Source organism: Miscanthus floridulus, chromosome 19 (genome assembly GCF_019320115.1).
Source record: "Miscanthus floridulus cultivar M001 chromosome 19, ASM1932011v1, whole genome shotgun sequence".
Classification (NCBI taxonomy): domain Eukaryota; kingdom Viridiplantae; phylum Streptophyta; class Magnoliopsida; order Poales; family Poaceae; genus Miscanthus; species Miscanthus floridulus.
In genome coordinates this window covers 54,144,940-54,169,153 of record NC_089598.1, presented here as the reverse complement: position 1 = coordinate 54,169,153, position 24,214 = coordinate 54,144,940, and the positions used below count along the sequence as shown (strand labels likewise).

Sequence of the window (24,214 nt, the reverse complement as noted above, 5' to 3'; positions counted from 1 at the left end):
GCCCGATGGAGAGGGGGATGGTGGGCGTCGGCGCTGGAGCATGGTGGAGAGAGAGGACGATGGCTAGTCGGGCGCGATGGAGAGCGCCGCAGCGGCGTGGTCGCGCTGGAGCATGCGCGCGGTGGAGAGCGTTGTGGTGGTGCGGACTTGACTATGGTGCGGTGAATGGAGATGAACAAACGACGGCACATGAACAAATTTGGTTGGGGCGAGAGCAGAAACACAAGTGGATGGAGAGTTTTGCCGTTGGGCTGGTGTCGTGGCCCATCAACGAGAGTGTGCGTACTGACGGACATCCTTAGCACAGCATTACGTAAAATCATATTGGGACCGACTTAATGCCCATCATACTCCACATTGAAAATTTGAAATTTGAAAGTAGCCCAACCTGTTGCTTGAGCTGACAAATTCAAATCGACACGAAATCTAAAATGGGATAAATGGAATGCCACAACCTACGTTTAATTATTCCAACTTATTAAACCGTAGAAGCAATCGACAATTGTCAAATATTGCCATCGCTGGGGTCGTTGTCTCTGTTGACGACTTGGCGCTGATGAGCTTGTTGTTGCACCGTGTTGGGACAAGTGTCCAGATCAGGGTTGATTGGTGGAGGCTCCTTAGTAAATGCTAGCTAGAGAAGGTCCATTGGTTAAGGCCGACGGGAGAAGGCCTTGAAGAGAAGGCCGGTGGGAGAAGGCTCTGGGAGAAGGCCAGTGGGAGAAGGTCTCCCAGCGAAGGCCACGCAGGAGAAAGCCTGAGGGAGAAGGTCTCCCTATGAAGGCCGATGGGAGAAGGCCTCCCGGCGAAGGCCGATGGGAGAAGGCCTCCCGGCGAAGGCTGGCGGGAAAAGGCCTCCCGGCGAAGGCCGACGGGAGAAGGTTGCCCGGAGAAGACCGGTGGGAGAAGACCTCTCGACGAAGGCTGATGAGAGAAGGCTGACGGGAGAAGGTCTCACAACGAAGGTCTCAGACGAACGTTCTGGACGAAGGCCCGATGGTTGCGCCATGTGAAGGTTCTGCAAAGAAGGCTTCACACTGAAGGTTTAATGTGGAGGCTTAGTGGAGATGCCCCCGTGATGAATGTTCCGGTCGAAGAAGGTCCAGCCGGAGAAGGCTACCCAAAAAGGATTACCGACGAAGGCTCCAACACGCAAGAGGGAAGAGTTAGGTGGTGACTAGGGTTTGAGAAAAATGAGTGGGAGAGGAGAGAGCCCCCTTGCCCTCATATTATTGGCATTATAAAGGCAAGTGAAAATTTACAAGCGACCTCTTGGTGGGGGTTGGTTTTACATGCCACTCCAATGGCGCTAGTTGGGCCTCTTTTAGGGGCCTTGGCCCATATGAATATGGCATGTCCCAACAGTAGCCCCCTCATCTATTATGTTATGGCCGGTACTACATGACCTAGTAGATGCTCATACTATAAGAGGCATAATACAACTCGAACCTTGGTTGCGAGGACCATCCTTCACAAACAACAGATGCATGCCTCACTTAAAACTCCATCCAAAAACCCTATGGGAAAAAAGGGAATAGAGAAAAGAGCACGTGCACGACTCTAACCTATACATGTTCTATGTCCTAAGGCATCTACCTCTGAGTGCCTTGTTCTTCCAAATGTCTTCACCTTTGGGCCTCGATTTCTTTCTTCACTTCTATGATATGGTTCGTTGGCTTTGCCTGGAGCGCAGGCCTTCATCTTCAAGGCCTTCTCCAATATCTTCTCGGCATGCAGGTGTTGCAGGGTCAAAACCATGGCAAGCATTGTTGTTCAAGTCAGTATTAGACTATGGGTCTCTAGTGGCTCGGGTGGACTCAGGAGCACAAGAATCACGTAGAGAAGACGCAACCATTTATCCTGGTTCAGGCCAATTCGGTCCCTACATCTAGTAGCTGATGATCCTTATACTCAAGAGCACCCAAATCGGGGGGGGGGGGATATAACAGAGTGTAGAGAGAGATTTGGTAGAGGGTTAGCTCAGTGCTAATCCTAAGGTTGCCTCGCCACTGGTGGAGCCTTCCCCCACGTCGGAGAGGAGGAAGACAACAGGATGCGGAGGAGGAGCTCTCGGTGCCCCTCTCTAGGTTGCCTTACTCCCTATGCGGAGCAGAGGCAGATGGAATGGAATGGAGTGTCTGGTGATCGATCTGGGATCCTGTCCCCTCCTAGGTCTGACCTTATCCCTTATATAATGAGATAGGTCAGATACATGGTGGTTTGGGGGAACTAGTCTATGGTCTATGTGCGTTGGAGTCTAGGAGGGTCTTGCAGCGGTGCGCCATGGACCGTGGCGATGTCCGACTACTCTATTCTAACATTCTGCGTGTCAGGCTATGTCGGCTTGGACTGGCCTCCCTAGGTGGACCTTCTGAAGTATTCTTGGTGACGAAGGAGGTCGGCTACAGGGGCTGATGTGCGGGCCCAAAGCCCCCAAGAGGCCGAAGGAGAGCTTTGTCTTCTTGTGGCACACCCTGGACATGACCTGGTCAGGGGAACAGTTGGCAGGGCCATGCCTGGGGAGTAGCACCATGGAGCCCCCGATAGCCCGGGGCTTGTTTTCTTGTGCCTAGTCCTTGGTTGACGTCGTTAGCCGAGTAGGAGCCAAGGCCCAGGCCTAGATGCGTCGTAGATCGGGTGCCTAAGCTCGGGCAAGCCCCCGAGCCCCTAGCAGTGGTCGTGGCCAAGTCAGGCTTGGCCATGTCTCTATGCTAGAGGGTGCGCGCGAGCGCTCGGGCAATCCTGAAGGGGTTGGTCGGGAGTCTTCTTCGATCGGGAACCATTGGACCTAAGGCTTAACATACCCATATATTAGGATCTCGTCAGCAGGTCTTTGGCATGAAGGTCTTCTTAGCATGAATGTCTTTATCTTTGAGCCTTCTCAGTGCATAGGTCTTCATCTTCAAAGCCTTCTCACGAGCGTTGGGCAAAAAAGACTTCGTATTCTGGAGTTGTTGGTCCTTCGATATGTTCCCCTAGCCCCTCTTGGCTGGTGCTTGTAACTAGGGATGAAAATGGATCGGATAAGGATGGATATCACTGATATTATATTTGTTTTCATATTTTTGTTCATATTAGGATTTGAATACGGATAGTGTCAACCATGCCGGATATGATACAATTGGATATCAGCATCATAAATATGCAATTTGAGTATTCGGATACAGATATGGTATCGAATGTTGAATATCTAGACTCGGATATGGATAGATCTGAACCCCTTTAAACGGATTCAGTCTTGAATACGAGCAGAAAATATCCGTACCATTTTCACCCTTGCTCGTAACGAAGGTGTAGTCGATGTAGTCATAGTAGTGGAAGTAGATGTTTGGACTAGAGTTGCCGATGAGCCCCTTGAGTCGAAGTGGTTGACGACGGTGTGGTAGACCTTGGTGTCAAAGGAGTTGATTAAGCCCCTTGATCTTGATGATGATGATAAGTCATTGTGGGCATTGATGCTGGTGGTGTAGATATTGGTGTTGACGATGAAGGTGTCGATGAAGCCCCCTCATGATGATGTATTAGCGGAGGCGAGTCATCCTGGTTCGCCATGACTATTTACGAAGACCCTCCTGCAAAGGTATTTGGTGGAGACGAGGTTGGTGTAGATGCCAAAGGTGATGGCAATGGCCCTCTTGCAAAGTTTTTTGGTGAAGGTGTCCTGAAAAAAGGTGCTTTAGTGGAGGCGATGTTGGTGAAGTCACTGAAGATGGTGGCGAAGTTTGTCATGCCAGAGGCAATGCCAATGTGGGCACCGACACCGCCTGCCGAAGGCCGGAGAAGTCACGTAAAAATGCACCTGAGTTGATCTCTTTCATTTTTAGGGACTTAGGTTGCACGTTATAGCTTTGTCGAATATCGACATGCTTGCAAGTTTTCGACAATCAAAAAGACATTAGCTTTTTACTTGCTGCAAAGATGGTTAGTCATTTCATATAATATGCGAGGGGTGAAGTTTTTGAAGGTTTTGAGAGAGCGAAGGTACGGATGCCTGCTGCAGACAGGTATTTGTCGGGTAAGGCTTTTTGAAGCTTTTGAGAGTGATGGCCCCAATGCCTGATCATGGATAGGTCTTTGTCAGGTTCCGCGGTGCAATACATTTATGTAATGCATGTATGTATGTGATGATGCAAGTAAGTGCATTTGCATTAAAGTATTAAAAGGGGTAAACATATCATACACCCTGCAAAAATGAAGGTTGTGCTTGAACAAAAGGTAAGCCCTAGATATAAGAACTAATACCCTCGAATGAGAGGGTTGTAGTTTTGGGTGGCCAGAGAAGGCTACCATTCAAGAACATGCATGGTTATAGAAGTGACTTGTAACATTAAATATAAAAAGGATCAGTTCCCTGTGAAGGTTAGCTCAGATAAAATTTGGTTAATGCATATTATGAAAACCTAAAAGAATTGAACAATATAACCTGCAAAAAAGAGCAAAACATATTGGTGTTTGTGGCCTCAAAGGTTGGGTATCTGTCGAAAGTCAATTTTTGATAGAGGCCGCTGACTAGAGGGCTGCTGACATATGGAGGCTGCTGAATGACAAAGGCTGCCAACTGACTAAGGCTGCTGAATAACGAAGGCTGCTGACAGATGAAGGCTACTAGCTAACGAAGGCCCATGACTAACGAAGGCTGCTAGCAGACAAAGGCTACTAAATGGCAAAGACCAATGACTAATGAAGGCCAATGACAGACGAAGGCTGCTATTTGATGAAGGCCTATGATTGATGAAAGTTGCTGACCGACGAATGCTGCTGGCTAACGAAGGCCAATGACTAACGAAGGCTACTAATTGAGGACACCCAATGATAGGTGAAGGCCACTAACTGATGAATGCCAATGACTGATGAAGGCTATAGACTGATGATACCCAGTGATAGATGAAGGCCACTGACTGGTAAAGGCAACTAACTGGCGAAGGCTATTGACTAGCGAATGCTGATAACTGACGAAGGCTGCTAAGAACCAATGATAGATGAGGGACACTAACAAATGATGAAAGGCAATGACTGACGAATGCCAATAACAGATGAAGGCTAATAACTGATGATTGCCAATTATAGATGAAAGCCACTAACAAATTATGAAAGCTAACAACTGACGAAGGTCACTGAATGATGAAGGCTACTGAGAACCAATGATAGGTGAAGGCCACTGGCAAATGATGAAAGCCAATAACTGACGAAGGCTCTGCTGAGAACCAATGATAGGTGAAGGCTACTGACAAATGATAAAAGCCAATAACTGATGAAGGCCGTTGATTGACGAAGGCTGTTGGCTGATAATAACCCATGATAGATGAATACCACTGACTTACTGACTAACAAAAGCCACTGACTGACGAAGGCTGAATTCCATGGGAGGCTACTATCTAATGTAAACTATGTATCTTGTGATTGTAAGAAAAACATGCTTATGATGAAGAAAATATACTCTATGGGACATTAGCTTGGTAGGATAAGAGATACTTACAGTGGTGGTGACCTGCATGTTAGTAACAAAGAGATTCAACATAAGAAAAGAATAGGTGTTTTGAATTAGCCAGTTTAGGCCAAGAATGTATAGCCCCTTAGGCGATACTTTTAGTGTGGCAAAGGTCATGACAACTTTCTTGGTCACATTGGTGACAAGTTATATATGCGAAGGTTAATTTTTGAAATTTGTTTTGAGAGACAAAGATTAGATCAAAATTATGACGAATCAAAAATCCTTAGACATTATGAGCTAGTGAGAATTTATGAACCGGTGACAAATACTCACTTGTGTTGGCTTGGTTTCTATGGGAGGATACCTTTAGTGTGATAGGTCGTAAATTTTCAGCTGCAAAGAGGCCAGTGACTTGGCCATGGACGGAGATTAGCTCATAAAAATAAATATTATTATAATTATTTAAAAAATGTTGGCATGGCCGAAGGCTTGATGGTAGCTTTGATAATTTTTTGAAAACTTGGTGGGGCCTTAGCCAAGGATATGATCTCAGCCAACTTTTGGTGAAGGTGGTGAAGGTGTAAGGTGGTCTTACCTTCGTCTGGAGGTTATTACCTTTCCTCAAGGTTTCCACATGTTCAAACCTTTGCTCTGCTGATGAATGTTGTTGAAAAAGGTTGGCTTCACTAGCGAAGGCTACTAAGGAAGACTTTTGTTGTAGGAAAAACTCGAAATTTTCTAGCTTGTTAGACAAAGATTGATAAAACTGATCGAAGGCTGATGCTCGAAGAAAAAACATCATTTTCATCTTCTCATACGAAGGCCGATGAAAATGATCGAAGGCTGGCTTCACTTATGAAGGCTGCTGAGGAAGGCTATTGAATGACAAAGGCTAATGACTAATGAAGACTGTTTCTTGATGGAGGCCAATAAGTGACGAAGGCTGCTAAGAACCATTGATAGATGAAGTTTGCTGACGATGAAGGCCACTGACTGTTGAAGGTCAATAACTGACTAAGGCCACTGACTGATGAGAGCCAATAACTAACGAAGACTGTTGACTGTCGTAGGTCGCTGACTGTTAAAAACCAATAACTGACGAAGGCTATCAACAGATGAAGGCTCATGACTGTCGAAGGCCGCTAGCTAATGAAAACAAATGATTGATAGAGGATCACTGAAGTATCCGATGAAGGTTGAGTATTTCATGAAAGTCACTGATTGATGGAGGGTTCTAACTTATGAAGGCAAATAACTAACCAAGAGCACTAACTAATGAAGGCCAATAACTGATGAGATCTATAGACCGCTGAAGACTACCTAGGTCTTTGTCAAGTTCAGGCGCTTTGTGCCATGGAGGTCATTCTGTATCCTTGAGCCTTTGGCTTGGGTAATAGAGGGTCCTCTTTCTACTGGAAAAGCTATTGTCAAATGTTGTGGCTCCATTGCTAGCCACTTTCAACTTATGGGCTCATGAGAAATACTCACTCATGTTGGCTTGGTTCCTGTATGAGGATACTTAGTCAAGTGGTGTGTTCCTGCAAGACAACACTTTGATGTCTACATGAGACGTTAGTGTTTGATATGCAAGTGGTTGTAGTCTGGCAAAGAAAACATGATATACTTATTTTATATACTGGTGTTTCAAAGCCTAGATCATACCTTTGCCCTAAAGATCTTACCTTTCGCGGGTCTTCTCTTAGGTTCAAGCCTTCACTCTCAAAAAATTTATTCATGCCGAACACGGTGGGCGCCAATGTTGGGACAAGCATTCCGAACAGGGTTGAGAGGTGGAGGCTCCTTTGTGAATGCTAGCTAGAGAAGGTCCCTCAATGAAGACTAGAGGGAGAAGGCCTGCAGGAGAAGGTCTCTCTATGAAGGTCGGCGGGACAATGCCTCTCGACGAAGGCTAATGGGAGAAGGCCGACCAGAGAAGGTCTCCCAAAGAAGGCTAGCAGGAGAAGGCCTCCTAGTGAAGGCTGACAGGAGGAGGCCTCCCAACGAAGGCGGACGGGAGATGGTCTCCGGCGAAGGCTGTCGAGAGAAGGCCTTTCCGACACAGTCGATGGGAGAATGTCTCGGACGACGGTTCCGGACGAAGGCCCGATGGTTGCGCTGTGTGAAGGCTCCACGGAGAAGGCTTCACACTTAAGGTCTAATGAGGTGGAGAAGGCCCCACGACAAATGTTCCGGTCGGAGCAGGTCCGGCTGGAGAAGGCCTCTCGACGAAGGCCTAGCAGGAAAAGACCTGCCGACGAAGGCTCCAACACAAAAGAGGTGGGAGTAAGGCGGTGACTGGGTTTGTGAAAAATGAGTGGGAGAGGAGAGAGCCCCTTGCCCTCATGCTCTTGGTATTATATAGGCAAGTGAAAATTTACAAGTGACCCCTTGATAGAGGTGGATTTTATATGTCACTACAATGACGCTAGTTAGGCCTCTTCTAAATGACATTGCCCATATAAATATGGCATGTCCCAACACACCGGATCCTTTTACCCCGCAGGAGCCCTTCCACCGCGCTGGCGAGTTGACCCCTCCATCCACCATGGCACCCTGATGATGGTGCCTTTGCAGTTGTTGGAGTTCCTCCAGCTGCGCCCCTGGCCAGGCCCAGGAACGGCGTGTGCACGTCGTCTGCATGTACAACTTCTGCTCCGGGAACCAGCGTCCGAAACAGGGCATCCTGGACATGGCGCCCAGCTTCGCCTCTATGAGCTAGGCCGCGAAGTCGTCGAAGAATGTCCGGTACGAGCAGACCAGCCTTGGCTTGCCAGAGTTGGTGACCTCGCTGGGGAGGATGGTCTGGTACCAACTCCGGCGAGCACGGTCGTCCATGAGGTGCGAATCCGCCTGTGGCTTGAGGAGAATGATGTAGATCTTGTACTTTGAGGGGGATTTAGCTGAGCTTGGGTCATTCGGGCTGCCCATCCAGGGACGCGCCATTGCTACGTTGCTAGCACCGTGGCCGCTGCAGCCCATAGATTGAGCTGTCAAATGCAAGTCAAAATTGTGTACACAGCTCAACACCTGGGTGGCGTGCACCTGTCGCTTGAGCTATCAAATTCAAATTGAACTACTTCTATTGACCCGTTCGGCTTTCTGAAACTTGGCTGAATTGGCTGAAAAACACTGTTCTGGCTGAATTGTTGTGAGAGAAAAACGTTGTTCCGACTAAAAAACAAGCTGAATAGTGCAGATTATAAGGTAAACTGAACGGAGCCATTGGCTGCTGCTTATGAGTTATGGATAGGACAGCATGGTTTGTGCTGTAGAAGGCATCAGTGAATGGCTATAGCCAACTCAAGTCATAATTATGTACACAGCTGAAGCTTCATCGATCAATAACTAGCAGCATCATGGTGTGTTTGTTCCTCTCTTTTCGAGCTTGCTCTTTGAGCTAAACTGTAAGAGCCGTGTTGGGAGGGGGCCCTAGGGGTGCGGCGGCGGCTATGGTGGAAGAGAGGTGGTGGCTAGGGTTTGGGGAGAGATGAGAAGAAAATGGCGTAGGGAGATAGGAGAGGGAGACACTGGAGAGAGAGAGAGAGAGAGGAGAGAGGGATAGCGATGCCCTTAGGCTGTTCTTTCTTAATCCCAATGATTACATTGCCTCTATATTTATAGTCCCGAGAAGACTTGTATCTTAAGTAATCTAACGAGGGAAAGTCCTTATAGATATGGACTCTTCCCGATCTGCCTAATCTGAACCCTTGGAGCATCACATTGGATGCATTTCATGGGGTGCATCACATTGGATCACGTCAATTGCTAAGTGGGTTAGTGGACACTATGGACCCAAATTCCTCTCCCCATGTTAGCGAACTAGATTTAATTTCTTATAATCTTAATTAGCATCTAGTTTCTTTTCATGTCTAGGTTTACATTTGCATGCTTAAATATTTTGTCTTGCATACACTAGGTATATCTTATGGTAGGCTTGTTTGGTTTCACTCTTAACCCTTGGAGCAAACCTACATGGTTTAAATTGTTTAGGAGCACGACACATGGCTTGTTTTATAATTGTTTATCTACTATGTGGCAAAGTCCAAATTGTAGATAATTTCTCCTAAATATTACTTTCGAAAATGATTCTCATATTCATGTGATGTCATCTTTCAATTGGTATTTTTTATTCTAAAATCAATGTGCATGTCTCCTACAAGTATTCCATACTTGAGTGCACAAATTTAGGGGGAGGTTACTCTATAAGTTGGATGCTTTGAGACTAACACCTTTTCAAGCTTGTCATGTGTGTAGTAATCTCATTGCAAGGAAAATGGAGTCCCCGGAGTTAAGCATCATACTTCAAATATCCACCACCTATTTCAAGTGGTATAAATTAAATTAGTTTCTACATGTGGTATTTCTAAACCAATATCATCATGTTGATTTCACTTTGGTATTTATATGCTTTCTCCATGCATTATATAGATTAAACTCCCTTGAGCATTAATTTGCCAATTATGCATAAACTATATTCTTCATCATATGTATGTATATATTTTAGGGGAGCTTAGTCTATGTAATGTGAGAGTCAAACTTTGTGATCAATTTTGTGACCTATTCCACTCCACATACAAAGGATCACAAAGTCTGATCCTCCCTTGTGCTACTAATGTCTTCCTTTTCGGTGTTTGATTCTAAAAGGGGAGAATTTGTAGGACCAAAAGCAAGCCCGATCATAATAATTTACAAGTGGTAATGGTCCAAGAAAGGGAAGATAGTGGATTATGGAGTTAGGGAGAGGCTTAAATCCATAATGCCACATGGGGACATTTGCGAGGCAAGATAAGTTTCCAAAGATATTTACATGTTATCTGTTAGCATCATATAACATTGCCCTTTGCATTGCATCATAGCAAGTAAATAGTTTTTAAATTCCAAAAATTTTATTATTTGCTTGTTTTGGTCGTGTTGTCATCAATCACAAAAAAGGGAAAGATTGCAAGGAAAATGGACCCCAGGCCCATTTACTTTGGATTTTGGTGTTTGATGACCAACACAACCAAATTGGACTAATGGATTTGTAATTAATTGTTTTGTAGTTCAAAAGGATGAAAAACATGACTTGGACGAAGGCGACGTGATGATCCGATGATCAACACCTCAAGAAAGACATGTGAAGATGCATAGAAGACATACAAGGTGAAGGAAAGTCCAAGTACGAAGATTGGAACCAAGGCGGACGCAAGATTGCGAAGAAACAAGCCCGACAGAGGTGACCGGACGTGGCCCTATGACTGTCTGGACGCGTCCAATCAGGTGCTAGGCAACAGCAAGCGCCGGCAGCTATGACCGGACGCTGAGCGAAACAGTGACCGGATGCAACGGTGACACTGTTTCCTCGTCACGGTAGTGTTTTCAGCATGATCGGATGTAGCAGACTAGACGACCGGACGCACGAAGTGCAGCATACGATCATTTCCAGAGAGATTCCAGAGCGGCGCACGAAGTCCGGTAGATGATGACCGGACTCAGCCCAGAGTCCGATCAGCGCACGCTCAACGGTCAAGATGACCAGACGCGTTCGGTCAGGACGACAGCAGCGTCCAGTCAGTAAGAAAAGTGGGTTTCATCCCCAAAGGCTACTTTCACAGTGGGGCTTATGAATAGACCCCCAACCGGCCATTTGTGTCAGGTGAAGCTGAGGAAACATATCAAGGGTGTTGATACACCATTTTAGTGATATCCACTTGCATAGTGCTTAGTGATTCATTAGGTGATTAGCGTATGTGCTTTGCGAAGTGCTTAGGTTGATTAGACCACCGTTTATGCGCTTGCTCTAGGTTTAGACCTAGTGTTTAGTGAGGTTTGCATACCTCTTACCACTCGGTGCCTGCGCGCACCATTGTTGTACATCGAAGGGGCTTGTAGTCTTGCGAGATCACACCAACTGCGTTTGTGGTGTGCCACCACCGTGTACCGAAGGGAACAAGGCCTGCGGCGGTTCGACCTGAAGCTTGATATTAAAGACGGTGGGGAGCGGTCTAGGAGAGGCTTGCCGAAAGGCACACCGGAGACCCACTTGCGCGTGGAGAAGGCCCAGAGCTATTCACGGAGTTACCTGACCGGGAACTTGGCCCTTGCGAGGGATTCCTTACGAGGGGCTCCAACGAGAATTAGGGGAAAACTTGCGCGCTTCGCGATACCTTGTTAAAAGTACCGAAGTCATCGACGGAAGTTTGCATATCTCTACCTTACTCTTTAGCTTCCACATTTACATTGTTCGCATAACTCCTTTTGCGGTAGAGATAGCAACACACTAGCAAAACAGTAGTTGCACATTTAGATAGTTTATCTTTTGCATAGGTTTTGCTAAGAATAGAAAAAATGCCATAGTTTTGAGTTAGAGTTTGAAGTTGCCTAATTCACCCTCCTCTTAGACGTCACGGTCCCCCTTCAGCGGGCAATGCAACCGCATCCGTAGAATCACCAGTAACGGTGACCTTTGATCGGAGACGGTTGCAATGCACGCCTCCATTAATCAAAAACGCCTGCCTCCATTAAAGTAGTGGTGATTGCTCAGTATTTATTTCTTAGCAGGCTCTACCATACCCCATCTTCGTTAATTAACTTGAGCAATGGTGTGTGAAACATCTGTAGCAATACCATCTAGCTGAATTTCCATTCCACAGTTGGAGTAAAGTCCAGCAAGTTCTCCATGGCCGCCGGGCGTTACACCCAAGCCAAAGCGCCTCCGTATGCATTAACGCAACGCTTTGGGCTGAACGCGGAAGCATGAAAACAAGGTTAGAAGAATAATTATTATATTATCCTTAATCTACAATCATCGTATACGAGAACGCTACAAGAACAATGCTGGCTAGGGGCTACTCCTATATATGTGGCAGGCTCTACAACTACGACTACTACCACCGGCTTTAGTTTCCAAGTATACTCACCGAGCTTACTGAAGAGCACTAGCAGCTAGGCTGCTAGCTAGCGAGCTGCAAAATGGCTTCGGCCGTTCACTCTCTGCTCGTCTGCTTGGTGCTCCTTGTTTCGCCCTATCTTGGCTGCTCTTACCAGACCAGATACACCCATGGCGGAAGGCACTACGTTCTCCGTTCCAACAGAGACCAACAGCAACCGAAACAGACGCCGACCTGCTCCTCCGCACATTCTGGTGAGGCATCACCATAATGTCGTTCCTTGTTAATTGTTGTGTAATAATCCATATACATATGCCGCCTGTACGTACTCTGTAAGGATGTGTCATGTTAACTTGTGACCTAACTAACATTGTAGGGACGAGCAGCAGCGACGCATTGCCTGTGGTGCACCGGCTGAGTCCATGCTCCCCTCTCGGCACCGCACGGAACCAGCAGATGGAAAAGCCATCCGTGGCCGACGTCCTCCACCGCGACGCACTCCGCCTCCGCTCCCTGTTCCAGGAGCACAACCATGGGTCCCGTTTCCCTGCACCCGCACCGACGTCAGCTGGAGGAGGGCTCTCGATCCCCAGCAGAGGCGATCCGATCCAAAAGCTGCCCGGTGCGTTGGAGTACCACGTCATCGCTTGGTTCGGCACTCCGGTGCAGCAGTTCACTTTGGGATTCGACACGACCACCCCCGGTGCCTCGCTGCTACGGTGCAAGCCGTGCGCCGCCAACGAACCGTGCGACCACGCCTTTGACCCGTCCGCGTCCTCCTCCATCGCTCAAGTCCCCTGTGGCTCGCCGGACTGCCCGTTCAAAGGCTGCTCCGGACCCAGCTGCACTCTCAGCGTCTCCACCAACAACACTTTGCTGGGCAATGCGACGTTCTTCACCGACAAGCTGACGCTGACGCCGTGGAACACCGTGGACAGCTTCAGGTTCGCGTGTCTCGAGGCCGGCTTCCGGCCGGCCGATAGCTCAACTGGTATCCTCGACCTCAGCCGGAATAGCCACTCGCTGGCGTCTCGCGCCGCGCCTTCCTCGCCGGACGCGGTCGCCTTCTCCTACTGCCTGCCGTCGTACCCGAGCGACGTAGGCTTCCTCTCCCTCGGCGCCACCAAGCCGGAGCTCTTGGGACGCAAGGTGAGCTACACCCCGCTGAGGAGCAACCCCCACAACGGGAATCTGTACGTCGTGGAGCTCGTCGGGCTGGGCCTCGGCGGCGTCGACCTCCCGATCCCGCGCGCCACCATCGCCCGCGGCGGCATAGTGCTTAGTGATTCATTAGGTGATTAGCGTAGGTGCTTTGCGAAGTGCTTAGGTTGATTAGACCACTACTTGTCTGCTTGCTCTAGGTTTAGGCCTAGTGTTTAGTGAGGTTTGCACACCTCTTATTACTCGGTGCTTGTGTGTATCATTGTTGTACTTCGGAGGGGCTTGTAGTCTTACGAGATCACAAAACCATGTTTGTGGTGTGGCCGCCACCGTGTACCGATAGGAACAAGGCCCGTGGCGGTTTGGCCAGAAGCTTGAAAGTAAAAACGGCGGGGAGCGTTTCGGGAGAGGCTTGCTAGAAGGCACACCGGAGACCCACTTACGCGTGGGGAATGACCGAGGCTATCCACGGAGTTAGCTGACCGGGAGCTTAACCCTTGCGAGGGATTTCTTGAGAGGGGCTCCAACGAGGATTAGGGGGGGAACTTGAGTGCTTCTCGATACTTTGGTAAAAATACCGGAGTCATCGACGGGAGTTTGCATCTCTACCTCATCTTTACCTTCCGCATTCACATTGCTACCTTGGTTGATTGCTTTACTTTCCTAGCTTAGTTGATAGGATTGGAACCTAGATTGCATAACTCTTTTGTAGTAGAAATTGCAACACACCTAGCAAAACCATAGTTGCACATCTAGATACATTACTTTCTTGCATAGGTTTTGACTAGGTCGAATTAGAGGCCATAGTTTAGAGTAGATTTTTAAGTTGCCTAATTCACCCCCCTCTTAGGCGTCACAGTCCCTTACAAGTGGTATCAAAGCCGGTTGACTCAATTTGGACCTTTCGCTTGACCACCGTTGAGCCGACACGATTTAGAGTGGTTGTGATGAATACCTCTAGGCCGCCACACATTGATGGCACTAACTTCCCCTACTATAAAGCTAGAATGGCTTGTCACCTTGAGGCGGTAGATTTGGTGCTTGGAGAGTCACTCATGACGAGATGAAACCCATTAAGAATCCCGATAAACCCACAAAGAGTGAAGAAAAAGAAATTCATTTCAATGCTAGAGCTAAAAATTGCTTGTTTGAATCTTTTAGCATGGATGTGTTTAACCAAGTGTTCACTTTAAATACGGCACATGAAATTTGGTTAAAACTCCAAGAGCTCTATGACGGCACAACTAATGTCCGTGAGCAAAAACATTGTCTAGATAAACAAAATTATGATTCCTTTAAAATGAATGATGATGAGCTTGTTCGTGATATGTATTCTCGTTTGAATCTAGTTATCAATGAGCTCCATTCAATAGGATTAACAAAGCTAGATGATGCGGACATCGTGAGGAAGATCATCTCCATGCTACCACAAAAGAAATATGTAAGCATCATCACCATCCTTCACAACATGGAGGACTTGAGCACCTTGACCCTGGCCATAGTCATTAGCAAGATAGTGGCATTTGAAATGTCACACAAGATGGGTCAAGAAGAAGCATCTTCATCAAGCAAAGGGAAAGCTCTCGCATGTAGTGAGAAAAAGAAGATCAAGGGCAAGCAAGTTGAGACAAGCTCTAGCTCAAGCTCCTCAAGTGAAGATGAAGAAGAAGATGAGGATGATGATGATGATAATGATGAAGAAGAAGATTCAAGTGATGATGATCAATCTTCTTCCTCCACCTCCAATCTTGATGAAGAATCAATCAAACTTATCAACAAGGTGGAGAAGATGATCCAAAGGCTCAATGTCAAGGGTGTGCCCATCCAAATTCAAGATTTCATCTTCACCAATCAAAGAAAAGAGCAAAGAAAGAAAGGATGCCATGGATGTAGTGAGTTGGGGCACTTTGTGGAAGTTTGTCCAAACAAACCCACACCCAAGACAAAGAAGAAGGCATGCAAGGACAAAGCCCTCACATCAATAAGGTCATGGGATAATTCTTCAAATGAAGAAGAAGACCATCACAAGAGGCGCGGGCACAAGCACTCATCATCAAGTACTTCACGTGTGTGTCTTATGGCACGAGGTAACCAAAAGCCTATCCCTAGTGATAGTGACAATAATAGTGATGGTGATGATGAGCTATCTTCTTATGATGAAATTGTGCAAGAAAATCTTAACTTTGCTAAAGTTTGCACTAGTCAACAAAAGAAGCTTGAAAAATTAAAAGAAAAATTAGATAGCTCACAACAAGCTTATGCTACTTTGTTTGAACAATATGAAACTTTTGCCAATCTTAATATGGAGCTATCTACTAAAATTGAGCAACTTAAGACTAGTGCAAACACAAATAATTGCACAATCAATGATGAGCAACTTGCAAAGAAAAATGAAAAATTAAAGAAAAAGTTAGCTAGCTATCGGTGTTTCGAGTAAACACCAAATAGTAAATTTGTATTTGTTGCGCATTAGGCCCGGATGTTGTGCTAAAGGATACAAGATTTATACTGATTCGGGCAAAATGTCCCTATGTCTAGTCTATTGCTGCTCGTGTTATTAGCACTGAAAAGGTTCATAGTAGGGGGTACAAATGGTTGAGAGAGGGACAGGTCCCAAGTCTCTGATGGAAAGGTCGAAAGGGTGCTAAGAGCTTGGATGCTGCTTAGCTATGCTGTGTGATGTGTGTGGAATCGATCCGTCCCTTTAGTGTGGTGCCCTGCCTTCCCTTTTATAGATCAAGGGGGAGCAGGGGTTACAGATGGGAGAAAGAAGAAAAACCAGAGGCCAAGAAGGTCCTTCGAAGGTGCCGGGTCTTCCTTTTCCTCTAAGCCAGCCCTGCTGACATGGCTGACGGTGCCAGGGATAGCACGTTCGCTGATCTTGATAGAGCTATACTTTGGCTTCGTTCAGCAAGTGGTCACATCCCGTCTTGTCCTGGCAGACGGCGCGGCGCACCAGGGTGCCAAGGCTCGACCCTTTGGGGAGCAGATGGGGAAGTGACCACACATCCGTTACTATAGATGATGTGAGTTCCCTCCTGGATCATAGTGGTTGTGTTATGCTTATGTCAGGATCCACGTTTGAGGGCTGATGGCGGCGCCCACAACACTATAGGACAAAAGTCAGCGCCTACAACACTGTTTGGGCTCTGCCATGCCCGAAAGGGCTTAAAACGCCCGTCCAGTCATATTCTGATAGTACTTCCCTACATGCATGTAGTGTATGATCCTCAGTATTACGGTTGACTTGAGTGTCCTATCTTACCCTGTACTCATCATTTATGAAGGAGCAGGGTGTAGACGTTGGGCGAGGTGGAGCCTAGCCCTTAGACATTGGGCAAGGCTGAGCCCGCCCTCGGATGTCGGGTGAGGTAGAGCCTGCTCTCGGACGTCGAGTGAGGTGGAGCCTGCACTCGGACATCGAGCGAGGCAAAGTCTAGCCCTCGGGGGTCAAGCGAGGCGGAACCAATCTTCAGTCATTCGGGCAAGAAGTGTAGTTGTGTTCTTGCCTGATCGAAAGCATCAATGTTTGATGGTTATTAGCTCCTCCTCTTCGGGTACCCCGATGTTCAGTCCTCGACAGTAGCCCCCGAGGCCCCGGGTGATTCAAATAGAATTGCCTGAGGGGTGTTGTTACTTGTTAGATGGTGCACGCGAGCGCACTTGACGGGTGTAGCCCCCAAGCCCCCTGGTGATTCGGATAGAATCGCCCGGGGCGTATTTTGATTTGCCAGAGGGTGAGCGCGAGCGTACCCATCGGGTGTAGCCCCCGAGCCCTTAGGTGATTTGGATGGAATTGCCCAGGGGGTAATTCGAACCCTTCATGGGTATGGCTGTGAGATTTGGTGTTTTGATCAACTAGATAGTTTTAAAGGGAACCCTAGTATCCCGTTCGCGGGGATTCATCCAGGGTCAGCCCGGTTGAGACTCGATAGTGGATCAAGACTCCCTTGAGGTTTGTGTTCTTGAGTTTTGGCCACTTGTGGGACCATCCTTTGTTGGGATGGCCGTCGAAACCATTGGGCCAGCCCTCGAACTCCTGGGCCTAGGTGGGCTGAAGTAAAGCTTTTTTGACCTGTATCCCTTCTCTGGGAAAAGAGTCCTAGTCTACCTAGGAAGGTGAAGCGTCCGGCGTGACTTTGGTGGGAAAGGATATGGATTGCGAGCACATATCCCATGATGTGTCATGGTGGTGTATCGTGGTAGGCACGGTGTGGGGGTATTAACCCCTATACCCTTACGGCTAAGCTTGGGCTGGCCCGGATCGATGGTTTCAGTTCACTCGAAAGATGATGTGCGGCCCAGTTAGCCTGATCGGAGTCCCGCACAAGGAATCAAGACGGATTTGGCGACCAAGTAGGATCCTGGTCGGTTAGAATAGGAATCCTTATCCGGCCACATATGGCAATTGTAACTGACTAGGATTAGTTTCCAGATCTGTAACCCTGCCCCTCGGACTATATAAGGCGGGCAGGGGACCCCTCTAAAAAGACATCTTTCATTAACATACAGCAATACAAATCAGACGTAGGACGTAGGTATTACGCCTTCTTGGCGGCCGAACCTAGATAAAAACTCATGTCTGTCTTGCATCACCGTCTTGTTTGGGGCTTGCGCATCTGTCTGCCGATAATCTACTACCTTGGGCATACCCCTAGGTAGACTGCCGACCATATTTCGTCGATAGTGGCGCGCCGGGTAGGGGGTGTGCATACTGCTCTCCAAGCAAACAAGATGGTCATCATCTCCGGCTCCATGGCTACGCCCAACGGCCTCATGTTCACCGTCGGCCAGATCACCTGGACCACCGGCTCCGAAGACTCCATCGCCATGACCACGGAGGAGGCGTGGGTTCAGCCTGCGCCGACGACTACTTCACCTGCATCGGCTACGGCTCCGACCACGGTGAAAACGGCTCCGACCACGGTGAACACGGCTCCGACCACGGTGAAAACGGCTCCGACCACGGTGAACACGGCTCCGACCATGGTGAATATGGCTCCAACCACGATGGACCTGGCTCCGACCACAGGACATCTGGCTCCGACCACGCCTACAGCCATGCCGACAACTCGTCATCCGCTTCCCTGCTACAGAGGAAAGCAGATCGACAACACCGACCTGCTCGACTCCGTTGATCGGGTCGGCATCCAACTCGCTGAAACCCTGGCTCTGGTAAGTACAATTCAAAGCCAACCTAACGAGCAGGTAATAGCTCCCCACAACAGATCCATCCGACCAGCTCGGACCAGTCGTCCTGCGCGACTTGGAACAGATCTTGTGGTCGTATCAACTCCTGAGGGGCGTTTCGCTCGTCGCCGGCCAGCCATCGCGACAGGTCTCCGACTCTACGAGTATGAAGTCCCGACGGAGAACCACCAGGTCTAGCCCTACGGCCTACAAAACGCTGCCTCCAGCTACGCGTACAACCTGCGACGCCGCTCAGATCTGTGTCCTATACACTAATCTCGGCCGAAGCCATGCAACATCGTCAACATGGTCCGGATTGAAGATTATCAAGAAGGATCTGTCCACACAGTCCGAGAGGGTGACTCCAGCTCCTCATCCGGCATCGCATCCAACGCATCTGTCCACACCGAGCTTCAGCGTCACGAAGATGAAGGCGTCAAATACGATTTGGATCTACCAGACCACGCCCCGGGTTTCCCCCAATTTCTGTCTTTCCCGCCAAGACGAGGGGATTTGGTCCATGTTGTCAGCAACGACGAGCCGCCAGCAGTTGGTGAAATAGAACAAGAAAAGGTTGCACGCGAAGCACGCAATATTGACCAGTTTAATCGCCGGCAAATCGAAGCTGAAGCAGACTAGGAGGCACGGCGCATAAGGGTCCAACCACGTGACCTCAACAATGCTTTCGACAGGGTGGGGGACAAACAAGTCTTCAAGACCCCAAGCGCCAACGTAGCCGTCGCCATGGCGACAATGCAGCGGCTGCCCAACACTCCCAAAACCCAAGCAATCCGTGATGACATACAAGCTTATCTGACAGCCGCTATGGCTCAGACCGCAGAGATGAATCAAGCTCGGGCTCCATCCATTTCTGTCGAATCAAGCCACAGCCGCCAATACTCAAGTCGCTCACAGCCACTCAACCAACGTGGCTCGCGCAATAACGACCCATCGGACAACCGTCAAGGCGGAAACGGCGGTCATGATGGTGGTCGGGACGACAACCGCCGCCGGGAGGATAACCGCCACGACGTTCGAGGCGACAACCGCCGAGATAACCGCGACAATCGCCGTGATAACCACGGTCGCAGGGCTAATCCAGATGGCAATCGAGATCGCCGCGATGGCAATAACGATCTCCGCCATTACCTCGTCGGACGTGATCTGCGCGCTCGCATCAACCAGAGAGCCAACGATCGTGCATCCCATGAAAGCTATCGCCGTATGGAATATGACACTGCCCACGGCCCGTCGGGTTTAAAGCAGTTCACTCCACACCTTCGCCAAGTCATATGGCCCAAGAATTTCAAACTCGAGAAACTTCAGAAGTACGACGGCAAGGAAAACCCCGAATTATGGGTCATGCTCTACAAAACTGCATGTCGCTCAGCCATGGCTGACGAGCACGTCATGTCTAACTACTTCCCAGTCGCTGTTGGTCATGCAGGTCACCAATGGCTGATTAGCTTGCCAGCGAACTATTTTGACTCTTGGCAGGAGCTCAAGCAGGCCTTCATCGACAATTTCATCGCTACTTGTGAACAACCCGGCAACAAGTACGATCTGCAACGGATCCGAGATCGGAAGGATGAACCACTGCGCGAGTACGTTCGACGTTTTTCGGAGATGCGCATCAAGGTCCCATCAATCTCCGACAACGAAGCAATCGAGCCTTTCGTCACCGGCCTCCGTTTCCACGACGCCCTGAGAGACAAGCTCCTCCGGAAGGGACCCGAATCGGTCATAGCGCTTTTGGCCACCGCTAAGAAATACACGGACGCTGACGACGCTAAAAAGATAATCGTTGAAGAAGCAGCAAGGGTTCCACGCTCCGACCACCCCCCACACCGCGACGATTACCGTGGCAATCGTGGTCGGAACGACAATTTTGACCGCCGCAACCAGCGCAATGACTCCCACGACCACCGTGATCAACGTAATCAGCGACGCAACCGCCGTGACGATTACAGGAGCAAGCGCGCTCGGGAAGACGACGGTGAGGTCAATACTGTGAAAAAGGGCGGCGGACGTTGTAACTACGAGGACGACTATGCCAAAGCATTGAAGGGGCCCTGCCAGCTCCATCCTAAGTCGAACCACACCATGGAGAATTGCCACGTCCTCAAGACTATCTACACGCGTCAATAGGCTCCGGATACGTCCAACAAGCCTAACGACGTGGGGGAACAGCGCAACGAAGACAACGACGACGATGATGCAGATCCTCGTCATAAATACGTCAAGCCGACTGATCGCATGCACACCATCATCGGCGGCAAGGTGTCCATCGAGACCAAACGAGAACGCAAGCTGCTCGCCCGCGCTTGCTTGAATGTGGCAAACACCGACAACCTTCTCACTGATCCGCGGCTTCCTCCGTGGTCTCACCGTGAAATCTACTTCAGCAGGAAGGACCAATGGGCCGCCATACCCGAGCCAGGGCATTTTCCCCTGGTCCTCGATCCTTGTATCAACAAGGTTCAATTCGACAGGGTACTGATCAATGACGGTAGCTCCATTGATATACTGTTCAAGAATAGCCTGCCCGCTCTGAAAATAGCCCAGGCGGACCTAAAGCCGTACGAGGCACAGTTCTGGGGCGTTCTCCCTGGATAGAGCTCCACACCTCTCGGGCAGATCACGCTACCTGTGCAATTCGGGACTCCGGACCACTTCCGCACCGACTACGTCAACTTCGTGGTCGCTGATTTCAACGGCACCTACCATGCTATTCTTGGTCGACCGTCGCTCACCAAGTTCATGGCCATACCTCATTACAGGTATCTGGTGCTCAAGATGCCTACTGAGAAAGGAGTTTTAACCCTCAGGGGCAACGTATACGCAGCTTATACCTGCGAGGACGATAGCTTCAAAATAGCAGAGGCCCACGACCTCTCTATTCGCATGGCCGAGACCATGCTCGACGCTAAGAAGACCTCGGCTGACCACCTGGAGATCCCAGAGCTCGAGGCTCCACGCAAGAACATCAGGTCCAAGGATCACAAGACGATCCAGCTGGTCGAGGGCGATCCCAGCAAAACGGCCCTCATCGGGGCCGACCTGGATCCCAAATAGGAAGACGCGCTCGTCAGGTTCTTGAGGGGCAACGTGGATGTGTTTGCATGGAAACCTTCCGACATGCCCGGTGTACCTCGGAACTTGATTGAGCACTCCTTAAATGTCAACAGCAAGGCCAAACCAATCAAGCAGAAGCTATGACGGTTCGCTCGCGACAAAAAGGAGGCGATTAGGGTAGAAGTTACACGGCTTTTGGCAGCCGGATTTATCAAAGAAGTGTATCATCCGGAATGGTTAGCCAACCCAGTTCTTGTACGCAAAAAGAATAATGAATGGAGAATGTGCGTTGATTACACTGATCTCAACAAACACTGCCCTAAGGACCCCTTCGGCTTACCTCGCATAGACGAGGTCGTAGATTCAACCGCCGGTTGCGAGCTGCTTTCCTTTCTCGATTGCTACTCTGGTTATCACCAGATCGCTCTCAAAAAGGACGACCAGATCAAGACATCTTTCATCAAGCCTTTCGGCGCCTACTGCTACACGACTATGTCGTTCGGGCTGAAAAACGTCGGGGCTACCTATCAACGCGCTATACAGGCCTACCTCAACGACGAGATAAGAGATGGCCTTGTCGAGGCTTATTGCTCGGCAACGTCGTCAGTTATGATGGCATACGCCCTAACTCAGAGAAAGTCAAAGCTGTCTTAGACATGAAGCCCCCAAAAAAGGTGAAGGATGTCCAGAAGCTTACCGGCTGCATGGCTGCTCTAAGCCGTTTCATATCAAGATTAGGAGAAAAAGGACTACCATTCTTCAAACTGCTCAAAGCATCTGAGAAGTTTGAGTGGTCGGAGGAAGCGGACGCCGCTTTCACACAGCTAAAACAATACCTCACATCACCTCTGGTACTCACTGCTCCCAGAGAAGACGAAACTCTCCTACTTTACATTGTGGCAACCGACCGGGTGGTTTCCACTACAATGGTGGTCGAGCGCGACGAGCCGGGCCACGCCTACAAGGTACAGCGGCCAATTTATTTCATTAGTGAGGTACTCAACGAATCCAAGACCAGGTACCCACAGATTCAGAAGATGCTCTACGCCATACTGATAACATCCCGAAAGTTGAGACATTACTTCGACGGATATCGTGTGGTGGTGATAACCGAGTATCCTTTGGCGGACATCATTCGCAATAAGGATGCGAACGGGCGCATCGTCAAATGGGCAATGGAGCTATGCCCCCTTTCCTTGGAATTTGCAAGCCGTACTATAATCAAGTCTCAGGCACTTGTCGATTTCATCGTCGAGTGGACAGACTTAAGCACGCCTGCCTCTCCGGGATCCGACGAATATTGGACGATGTACTTCGATGGTTCTCTCAACATCGACGGTGCGGGAGCAGGTGTTCTTTTCGTGTCACCGTCCAAGGAGCAGCTCCGGTACGTCCTCAGGATTTATTTCCCAGCATCTAATAATGCCGCCGAGTATGAAGCATGCCTGCATGGTCTACGCATTGCGGTTGAACTTGGAGTTAAACGTCTCTATGTCTACGGAGATTCGGCTCTGGTCATCAACCAACTCAACAAGGACTGGGACACGACCAGTGAAAAGATGGATGCATATTGCAAATCGATAAGAAAGCTGGAAGGCAGGTTCTATGGCATCGAGTACATACACATGGTCCAGGACAAGAACTAGGCAGTGGATGCATTGTCAAAGTTAGGATCATCCCGCGCCAAAATCCCACATGGCGTATTCGTCCAAGACCTGCTCACGCCTTCCATTGAAGACGAAGATTCAACGACCGACAAAGTTTTAGACCAGCAATTAGTGGCTATGGTTCCGGCGCCGAGCACAACCAAGCCGCTTCCAACCACTCATGAGCCAGACTGGAGAACACCTTTCATCAAGTACTTAACAGATGGTAGCGGTTATATCGATCGAACAAAAAATGAGCGCCTGATGCGTCGTAGTAAGCAGTATCTGCTCGTCGACGGCAAGTTGTGGCGCAAAAACGCTAAGGAGGAAATCTTGATGAAGTGTATAACACAGGAGGAAGGCGAGCATCTCCTAGACCAAATCCACTCTGGCTCCTGCGGCAACCACGCGGCCTCAAGAACACTAGTCGGTAAGGCTTTCCGAGCAGGGTTCTATTGGCCGTCAGCAGTGGCCGACGTAGAGAAGCTAGTCCGCCGCTGTGAGGGTTGTCAGTTCTTCTCCAAGAGAATCCATGTACTAGCACATGAGATCCAGACGATTCCAGCCTCTTGGCCCTTCGCATGCTGGGGACTGGACATGATCGGGCCTTTCAAACCAGCTCCTGGGAAATTTACATGCGTCTTCGTGCTAATTGATAAGTTTTCTAAGTGGATAGAATACATGCCTCTGGTACAGGCATCCTCAGAGAAAGCTGTCACATTCCTCGACCAGGTCATCCACCGTTTCGGCGTGCCCAACAGCATCATTACTGATCTGGGTACTCAATTCATTGGGAACGCTTTTTGGGACTTCTGCGATGAAAGGAGCATAGTTGTAAAATA

At 48.9% G+C, this 24,214-nt stretch overlaps 1 protein-coding gene across 1 annotated transcript; it reads left to right on the top strand.

The window, feature by feature from the left end:
- Nucleotides 1–12,470: 12,470 nt before the first annotated feature.
- LOC136526042 (aspartyl protease AED3-like) lies at nucleotides 12,471–13,602 on the top strand. Its single transcript, XM_066518828.1, has 2 exons — nucleotides 12,471–12,480; nucleotides 12,677–13,602. Exons 1-2 carry the CDS (start codon nucleotides 12,471–12,473, stop codon nucleotides 13,600–13,602), a joined length of 936 nt encoding a protein of 311 aa, XP_066374925.1.
- The last annotated feature ends 10,612 nt before the right edge of the window (nucleotides 13,603–24,214 follow it).